Below are 10,469 nucleotides of genomic sequence, written 5' to 3'. Positions count from 1 at the left end.
TTAAGTCTTCAATTATCAATGATCTTTGAGAAATTTAGATTCTATTTATTTGTGAAATTCATATTTGCCAAATATGAATTTTGGGTTTGACAGTCTCGAATAATTCAATCATAAACACTTTTTATGACTATTCACTTGGCATAACAACCATCTGCAGCAGCTGAACCACAGTAGATTTGATCACATATCTTTTCTATCAATATTATTCAACGGGTTGAGTGACCCTTTAGAGAAACTTTATAGAGTACACATTTACACAAAACAAATTATGATACTTTCAAATGGACAATATTAATTACAAAGCAGAATGGTACAGCAGTTACGGCCCAACGTGTGTGTGTGTGTTTGGCCGCTTGTGGCTTTGACAGCTCTAATTTTAGCTTTATTTTAGTCCTACTTTTGGTCTCTAGCACCATAAATTCACCACTATGACTACTTCAAGAATTTTGATGGGTTTCCATTTTATTCAACGTTTGTCATGCACTTACAAAAACATTAGAAGTTTAAATATTCTTAACCCTTATGTTTCATTGATTTAAAGTCAATTTTTCCCTGATAAAATATTAATCAGAAAGTTTTAGGGTAATTTAAGGAGTTAAAATTGGAAGAACAAAGGAAATAAAAATATATGTAAGAGTTTCAACGAAAGATACGAGTATTTAGTCTCCAGTTATAATTATTGGCCAAACTTTTTGTACTCATTGTTTATTCGAGATATACATAATGAATATTATGTTTACAACAAATACATAATACATATTATGTATAGAAACCTAAAAATGAATACCTAAAGATCTAAAAGAGGGCGTTATTTCAGACCTTCCATATCGTGAAGACCATATGATGGGCGTTTCCCCCTCAGTTTAGCCCTGAGTGCTCTCCAAGGGCGACAGTAGCTCACTTCTGGACTATAAAAGGCCTCGACGGGTTCTGGGAGACAGATTATATCTCCTCTCCCCTAACATGGTAGGTTCCTCCCCTGATCCTCTACACCGCTCCTCATATGGTGGTGGTGTTGTGCTCTGGGATCACCTGCTTATATCGCCATGAAGTGATGTAGAGTTTGTGTTTCTCCAGCATTTAGCTCAGGTAGACATTGACAGTTCCCTAAATAAATATTGGGAAGAAATATTTGAAAAACTCAATTTCCAAAGGTTTTCTGATCAACGTGTTAAATTCACTTATGTAATTATCAATATTCCAATATTCCAGTTGTTCAGTACAACTCTATGTAAAAAGATTAATGAACACATCTACAGGTTGATTAACCATACAATTATATTTTCATATTGTGAAAATGTTGTGTTAGGCATTGAATATGCAGAGTAGAAAATTATCATTATTCTCTTTTGCAGAAATTGCTGATTACTGTGGTCGTGGCTGTGGTGGTGGCTCGGGGTAGCGCTGTAGTCAGCTCCTCGTCCCACATCACCTTCGGAGGCTCATCTCATGGCTCTTTAGGGGCTACATCTCATGGCTCCGGCTTTACTCGACCTCATGAATCGTTTTCTGCACCTCATAGCTTCTCAAAACCTGTCCAGCATGGCTCCATTCTCTCCAGACCTCATGGCGCTCTGAGTGGTTTTGATCATGGTTCATCCCTGTTATCTCATGGTAGCTATACACCACCTCGGTCAACCTATGGTGCACCTGTTCACACCTACTCTCCTCCCAAGCCAACCTATGTTGCTCCTGTTCACACCTACTCTCCTCCCAAGCCAAGGTATGGTGCCCCTGTTCACACCTACTCTCCTCCCAAGCCAACCTATGGTGCCCCTGTTCACACCTACTCTCCTCCCAAGCCAACCTATGGTGCCCCTGTTCACACCTACTCTCCTCCCAAGCCAACCTATGGTGCTCCTGTTGACACCTACTCACCACCTCAAGACATCTACAGTATCCCTACAAATGCTTATGGAGAGCCATATGAAACCTACTCGCCTACACAGGACATCTACACAGTGCCAACTAATGCTTATGGTTTGCCTCTTGACACCTACACACCACCAAGCTATGGAGGCTATCAATAAGGCGAAGACACATCAAGAGGTTTCAGAAACATGGGACTATTTGCTTCTTCACGAGATTGCAAAGGGGCTTCCATCTCGAGGAACGGTGGATCTTCTAGCGACTGTGGTACCTCATAGTCTCCCATGGCACCCCTTTCTCGACTATGGCACCCTGTGGTCGAGAATGGCGCTCTTGCCTGTGATTGATTCCTGAATATCACTCAACATGTAAAATAAAAATGTGTCCCCAATGTTGCTACACTTCTAAATATATCTGTATTTTTTGTACTTATATGAAAAAATTACAATTAGCAGAATGCAATCTCTTCGTCTTTTTTATCACTAATTTTATATCGTGAAAATAACTTAAACAAGAATTAAGAACAGTTTCACTAATTTATATGAATGTGTATGTTTTTAATTATTTTGCAAACTTCTTCGTGACTCGCTATATTGTTTCGTGAAGAGGTTTGCTCTGGTCTGTCTACAAAGTTCTCAAAATCTTCAAACGTGTAGTCATTTCTCTCTGTGTCAGCCACTATTAACTGAGACTGCATGGCCCACTCAGCTCACACAGTTTCAATGTACTCTGGTAAGTATGTTCTGAGTTCTCCTTCTGACCAATGTAAGTAAGTGTGTAAGGAGTCATTTAGAACCTCGTATAGCATATGTCAGACCAATCTTGGAGTATACGACTGCAACGTTGAGTCTATATCTAGCCAATCACAAGTCAAAGTCAGAGAAGGTTCAAAGGTATGCCACCGAGTTAGATCCAGAAAATATGAGGAATGAGTTACCAGGAAAAAGCTACGTGAATTAAGCCTAATGTCGCTAGAAGACAGAAGAGTTAAGGGAGACGTGATTACCATACACAAAATTCTCAGGAGAATTGATGCAGTAGTTAAGACAAGACTGTTTATTAACACGGATGGTACTCGCACAACAGGGACACAGGCAGAAGCTGAGTTTCCAAATTAGGCAGAGACAATTAAAAAATTATTTCTAGACTTGTTAAATTAAATGCAGTAGTAAGTGATGTGTGGAGGTAGACTCCATAAACAGTTCCAAATGTAGATGTGATAGAGACCAATAGGTTGAGGAACCTGTACACCAGTTGATTGACAGTTGTGAGGTAGGAGCAAAAAATCCCGAGCCCAATCCTTGCGAGCACAATTAGATGAATACAGTTAGGTGAGTATTTACACTTCCTCAACTCACTAGTGTCAAGATCACTCAGCTGACGATTACTTCCGGTTTACTCAAAAAACTATTTCAGTTAATTAGTCCAAGATTTGTAATGACTGATACCTTGTGACATGGACGGTGGTATGCCATTGTTTGTTATTTATTAAAAATAGTCTTTCATGTCATATGCTGGCAACAAGAGCATAATTTAACCATCAGAGCTTCTTAGTTTATTTTAAACAGAATATGTACAGAATATATCAAAACACTACTCAGTGAGGAAAATGGATGACACTAGTAGGCTTCACTGTATCAATGTGGTCCGCAAACACTCATTAAACCACATTTTCACACCGAGTCTCTTGGAAATAATGTTTACAGAGACATCGCTCCAGCTGCATGCGAGTTATTTGTAATACTCTCAGAGTAACGTCAAGCAACGTCAGCTAATGTTTCCCAACGACTCAGCTACCACTAATGTCTCAACACGGCGGAGGTCTCACAACCAACTGAGACTATCTAACATTAACGAGGCAGAGAAGAGACCCACATGATCTCTCGAGTGAATTCTCTCGTGAATTGCCGCTTCTTCCTCACTCTGACTCATACATATCTCCTGTGATCCTGTGAGTGTCGAGTCCCACCTTTCCTTAGTATATGAGGTTCAAATTGAGTCTTTTTGTTTGAAAATTTCTCTGTGCCGCGTTCAACGGATCGGGATCTCGCGAAGCCAATATGACATAATTGCAAGTGTCTTTATTGCTTGCGACTGTGAGTATCAGTACAATTCTCTGTTCTTATTGCCATAATACAGAACATCAGATGATTGATAGGCTGTTTAGACTCACAGTCAATTACTGTGAGCTCTCACAGTTGCCGCTCACTTTACAGACATTTCGGTGGCATCATAATCACAGTACCCCCTTCACCACAACGATCACTTCAATAACACAGTAGAGTATGTTAATTATTATCACCGTAACTCACTGGCGTCATTATATACTTATATACCCAAAAATTATAAATTCATTGTCACAGTTATTCATACCAGTCACCAGTATCACCGCTCAGAACGGGTATTTCTACCGTTCCCTTCATGACCCAACTTAATTAACCAAAAATTTATATTCATTTCGAATACTGTTTATAGGACTTCGGAAACACCGGATTACCTAAGCATCACAGACGAATTTCAAAGCAAATAGGGTAATCTTCGACAAGCCGCAGACTTTCTGTCCTTGTCGAGGCCACTAGTGTTAGTGGCCCTCAGGTAAAATCAAGAGCCAACCCGTGTTTAGGTCGAGTCTAAATCCCGAAGCTCAGCCTCCTAAAATGAATGTACTTATAGGAACTATTTGGTTGAAAGTACCAATATATAGATTGGTGGACCGCCAGAAACTTTGCTTTCGTATTATTAAACTAGCTGTACCCGGTCACGCGTTGCTGTGGCTCAGTTGTTCCTGTGGCTCAGGAGCCACAGCTACTTTCCCCCTGTTCCCCAGTCCTCCCAACCATTCCCCACTCCACCATCCTCTCATCCTCCCCACCATCCCCAATTCCCCCATCCCCTCGTCCTCCCCACCATTCCCCACTCCCTCGTCCGATGCGTTCCCAAATGATCTTATGTTCCCATCAGAAAATTGGGATCATCAAATGATCTGATGTTTCCATCACTGAAAAATAACAGTTAAGAAATTTAAATGAAAAACAATGAAAAAATAAAAAAAATAAACAATACCCATGAAATGAACGGCATGGTAAACAACACAGCACAATTCCAAGCCAATGTCACACAAAATAATTAAATAAAAATAAAAAAAAATCGAAACTTATGAAAATTCTATTTATTAGTGCAATTGGAAACATTGAAATGGAATCATAACATATTTAGTATAATGTGTGTTGCTCTTGCGTACAACAGATGGTGCTGTTATAAACTTTTTTTATGTATGGTTTTAACTGTCACAGGTGTGGCATCTATATTTATACTCACGAAATACATGGCATGGTAAACAACACAGCCGAATTGCAATGCAGTGTCACACAAAATAATTATATCAAAATGAAAATAAATCGAAATCTATGAAAATTCAATTCATCAATATAACTGGAAACATTGAAATGTAATCATAACATATTTAGCATAGCGTGTGTTGCTCTTACGTGCAACAGATGGCGCTGTTTTTCAAACAAACATGTTTTTACCTGTCACAGGTGTGGCATCTATATTGTAGGCATATGAAAACATATGCGTATTTGAATGGAACGTTGTGTCAAAATTTCAAAGCAATCGGTGAAGAACTTTCGGAGATCAGCGATTTTGAACAAAAGAACATTTCCATTTTTATTTATATAGATTTGGGCAAACAGGAAGTCTTGTTAACAGAAACATAAAAATAAGGACTAACCTAACCTCTCCTAGACCTGATACATGCTATCCTATGTCTAATATAGAATATATATTTACTGTATATATGTATATATATATATATATATATATATATATATATATATATATATATATATATATATATATATATATATATATATATATATATATATATATATATATTAGTATATTTTGGTAGCAGTCTTTCCTGTAGACATATATTATTAAATATGACCGAAAAAGTAAGATTAATAATTCTAACACGAATTTTCTCAATCTTTCGTACATTTCTTTTCACTGTTGGAGGTAATTCAAAAATCAATTCTCCAAAATTCATTTTTATTTCTAGTCTGACGCGACACTTGAGCGCGTTTCGTAAAACTTATTACATTTTCAAAGACTTTAGTTTACACATACACAACTGAATAGAACTTACACATCTCCGATTTTGTTTATATCTACATTTGAGTGAGGTGGATGGGGTGAGGTGGTATTTAATAAGGTATTAATTTCATCAACACAAGCCAGAACATGAAACAATGGGTATTGAAAAGAAGTGATTGTAGAAAGCCTATTGGTCCATATTTCTTGATGCTTCTATATTGGAGCGGAGTCTTGAGGTGGGTAGAATATAGTTGTGCATTAATTGGCTGTTGATTGGTGGTGTTGACTTCTTGATGTGTAATGCCTCGGAAACTTCAAGCCGCCTGCTATCGCTGTATCTATCGATGATTTCTGTGTTGTTTACTAGGATTTCTCTGGCGATGGTTTGGTTGTGGGAAGAGATTATATGTTCCTTAATGGAGCCCTGTTGCTTATGCATCGTTAAACGCCTAGAAAGAGATGTTGTTGTCTTGCCTATATACTGGGTTTTTTGGAGCTTACAGTCCCCAAGAGGGCATTTGAAGGCATAGACGACGTTAGTCTCTTTTAAAGCGTTCTGTTTTGTGTCTGGAGAGTTTCTCATGAGTAGGCTGGCCGTTTTTCTGGTTTTATAGTAAATCGTCAGTTGTATCCTCTGATTTTTGTCTGTAGGGATAACGTTTCTATTAACAATATCTTTCAGGACCCTTTCCTCCGTTTTATGAGCTGTGGAAAAGAAGTTCCTGTAAAATAGTCTGATAGGGGGTATAGGTGTTGTGTTAGTTGTCTCTTCAGAGGTTGCATGGCGTTTCACTTTCCTTCTTATGATGTCTTCGACGAAACCATTGGAGAAGCCGTTGTTGACTAGGACCTGCCTTACCCTACAGAGTTCTTCGTCGACTTGCTTCCATTCTGAGCTGTGGCTGAGAGCACGGTCGACATATGCGTTAACAACACTCCTCTTGTACCTGTCTGGGCAGTCGCTGTTGGCATTTAGGCACATTCCTATGTTCGTTTCCTTAGTGTAGACTGCAGTGTGGAAACCTCCGCTCTTTTCCATGACTGTTACATCTAGAAAGGGCAGCATCCCATCCTTTTCCATCTCGTAAGTGAAACGCAGCACGGAACTCTGCTCAAATGCCTCCTTCAGCTCCTGCAGATGTCTGACATCAGGTACCTGTGTAAAAATGTCGTCAACATACCTGCAGTAAACGGCCGGTTTCAAGTTCATGTCGACTAAGACTTTTTGCTCGATGGTACCCATATAGAAGTTTGCAAACAGGACACCTAGGGGAGAACCCATGGCGACCCCATCTACTTGCTTATACATGTGCCCATCCGGGCTCAAGAAGGGTGCCTCTTTAGTACAAGCTTGGAGTAGTTTCCTCAGAATATTTTCTGGTATGTCCTCTTGACATACTCATGAGAAACTCTCCAGACACAAAGCACAACGCTTTAAAAGAGACCAACGTCGTCTATGCCTTCAAATGCCCTCTTGGGGACTGTAAGCTCCAAAAAACCCAGTATATAGGCAAGACAACAACATCTCTTTCTAGGCGTTTAACGATGCATAAGCAACAGGGCTCCATTAAGAAACATATAATCTCTTCCCACAACCAAACCATCGCCAGAGAAATCCTAGTAAACAACACAGAAATCATCGATAGATACAGCGATAGCAGACGGCTTGACGTTTGCGAGGCACTACACATTAAAAAGTCAACACAAGCAATCAACAGCCAATTAATGCACAACTATATTCTACCCACCTCAAGACTCCGCTCCAATATAGAAGCATCAAGAAATATGGACCAATAGGCTTTCTACAATCACTTCCATTCAATACCCATTGTTTCGTGTTCTGTCTTGTGTTGATGAATTTAATACCCTATTAATACCACCTCACCCCATCCACCTCACTCAAATGTAGATATAAACAAATCGGAGATGTGTAAGTTCTATTCAGTTGTGTATGTGTAAACTAAAGTCTTTGAAAATGTAATAAGTTTTACGAAAAGCGCTCAAGTGTCGCGTCAGACTAGAAATAAAAATGAATTTTGGAGAATTGATTTTTGAATTACCACCAACAGTGAAAAGGAATGTACGAAAGATCGAGAAAATTCGTGTTAGAATTATTAATCTTGCTTTTTCGGTCATATTTAATAATATATATATATATATATATATATATATATATATATATATATATATATATATATATATATATATATATATATATATATATATATATGTCGTACCTAGTAGCCAGAACTCACTTCTCAGCCTACTATTCAAGGCCCGATTTGCCTAATAAGCCAAGTTTTCCTGAATTAATATATTTACTATAATTGTTTTCTTATGAAATGATAAAGCTACCCTTTTCACTATGTATGAGGTCAATTTTTTTTTATTGGAGTTAAAATTAACGTAGATATATGACCGAACCTAACCAACCCTACCTAACCTAACCTAACCTATATTTATAGGTAAGGTTAGGTTAGGTAGCCAAAAAAAGCTAGGTTAGGTTAGGTTAGGTTAGGTAGACGAAAAAACATTAATTCATGAAAACTTGGCTTATTAGGCAAATCGGGCCTTGCATAGTAGGCTGAGAAGTGAGTTCTGGCTACTAGGTACGACATATATATATATATATATATATATATATATATATATATATATATATATATATATATTAGTATATTTTGGTAGCAGTCTTTCCTGTAGACATATATTATTAAATATGACCGAAAAAGTAGGATTAATAATTCTAACACGAATTTTCTCAATCTTTCGTACATTACGCTTCACTGTTGGAGGTAAATCAAAAATCACTTCTCCAAAATTCATTTTTATTTCTAGTCTGACACGACACGGGCGCGTTTCGTAAAACTTATTACATTTTCAAAGACTTCACAAAGATATCAGTTGTGTATTTGTGAAGTCTTTGAAAATGTAATAAGTTTTACGAAACGCGCCCGTGTCGCGTCAGACTAGAAATAAAAATGAATTTTGGAGAAGTGATTTTTGATTTACCTCCAACAGTGAAGCGTAATGTACGAAAGATTGAGAAAATTCGTGTTAGAATTATTAATCTTACTTTTTCGGTCATATTTAATAATATATATATATATATATATATATATATATATATATATATATATATATACATATATATATATATATATATATATATATATATATATATATATATATATATATATATATATATATGTCGTACCTAGTAGCCAGAACTCACTTCTCAGCCTACTATGCAAGGGCTGATTTGCCTAATAAGCCAAGTTTTACTGAATTAATATATTTTCTCTAATTTTTTTCTTATGAAATGATAAAGCTACCCATTTCATTATGTATGAGGTCATTTTTTTTTATTGGAGTTAAAGTTAACGTAGATATATGACCGAACCTAACCAACCCTACCTAACCTAACCTAACCTATCTTTATAGGTTAGGTTAGGTTAGGTAGCCGAAAACGTTAGGTTAGGCTAGGTTAGGTAGTCGAAAAAAACATTAATTCATGAAAACTTGGCTTATTAGGCAAATCGGGCCTTGCATAGTACGCTGAGAAGTGAGTTCTGGCTACTAGGTACGACATATATATATATATATATATAACTGAAAACTCACACCCCAGAAGTGACTCGAACCCATACTCCCAGAAGCAACGCATCTGGTTTGTACAAGACGCCTTAATCCACTTGACCATCACGACCGGACATAATGAGGTGATAGCCGAGGCTATTTGAACCACCCCACCGCCGGCACTCGGATAGTTATCTTGGGCATAGCATTTTACCAAATCACCTCATTCTTTGGGGCAACACGTGAGGAACACAAATGCGAACAAGCCTGAATGGTCCCCAGGACATATGCAACTGAAAACTCACACCCCAGAAGTGACTCGAACCCATACTCCCAGAAGCAACGCATCTGGTTTGTACAAGACGCCTTAATCCACTTGACCATCACGACCGGACATAATGAGGTGATAGCCGAGGCTATTTGAACCACCCCACCGCCGGCACTCGGATAGTTATCTTGGGCATAGCATTTTACCAAATCACCTCATTCTTTGGGGCAACACGTGAGGAACACAAATGCGAACAAGCCTGAATGGTCCCCAGGACATATGCAACTGAAAACTCACACCCCAGAAGTGACTCGAACCCATACTCCCAGAAGCAACGCATCTGGTTTGTACAAGACGCCTTAATCCACTTGACCATCACGACCGGACATAATGAGGTGATAGCCGAGGCTATTTGAACCACCCCACCGCCGGCACTCGGATAGTTATCTTGGGCATAGCATTTTACCAAATCACCTCATTCTTTGGGGCAACACGTGAGGAACACAAATGCGAACAAGCCTGAATGGTCCCCAGGACATATGCAACTGAAAACTCACACCCCAGAAGTGACTCGAACCCATACTCCCAGAAGCAACGCATCTGGTTTGTACAAGACGCCTTAATCCACTTGACCATCACGACCGGACATAATGAG

At 38.4% G+C, this 10,469-nt stretch overlaps 1 protein-coding gene across 1 annotated transcript; it reads left to right on the top strand.

Moving 5' to 3' along the window:
* The first annotated feature begins 945 nt into the window (after positions 1 to 945).
* LOC123754069 (uncharacterized) lies at positions 946 to 2,331 on the top strand. Its single transcript, XM_045736224.2, has 2 exons — positions 946 to 966; positions 1,356 to 2,331. The coding sequence occupies exons 1-2, from the start codon at positions 964 to 966 to the stop codon at positions 2,028 to 2,030; spliced, it is 678 nt and encodes a 225-aa protein (XP_045592180.2). The 5' UTR covers positions 946 to 963; the 3' UTR covers positions 2,031 to 2,331.
* Positions 2,332 to 10,469: the final 8,138 nt, after the last annotated feature.

Source organism: Procambarus clarkii, chromosome 6 (genome assembly GCF_040958095.1).
Source record: "Procambarus clarkii isolate CNS0578487 chromosome 6, FALCON_Pclarkii_2.0, whole genome shotgun sequence".
Classification (NCBI taxonomy): Eukaryota; Metazoa; Arthropoda; class Malacostraca; order Decapoda; family Cambaridae; genus Procambarus; species Procambarus clarkii.
The sequence above is the reverse complement of the archived record's forward strand: the minus strand, read 5'-3'. Positions and strand labels throughout refer to the sequence as shown.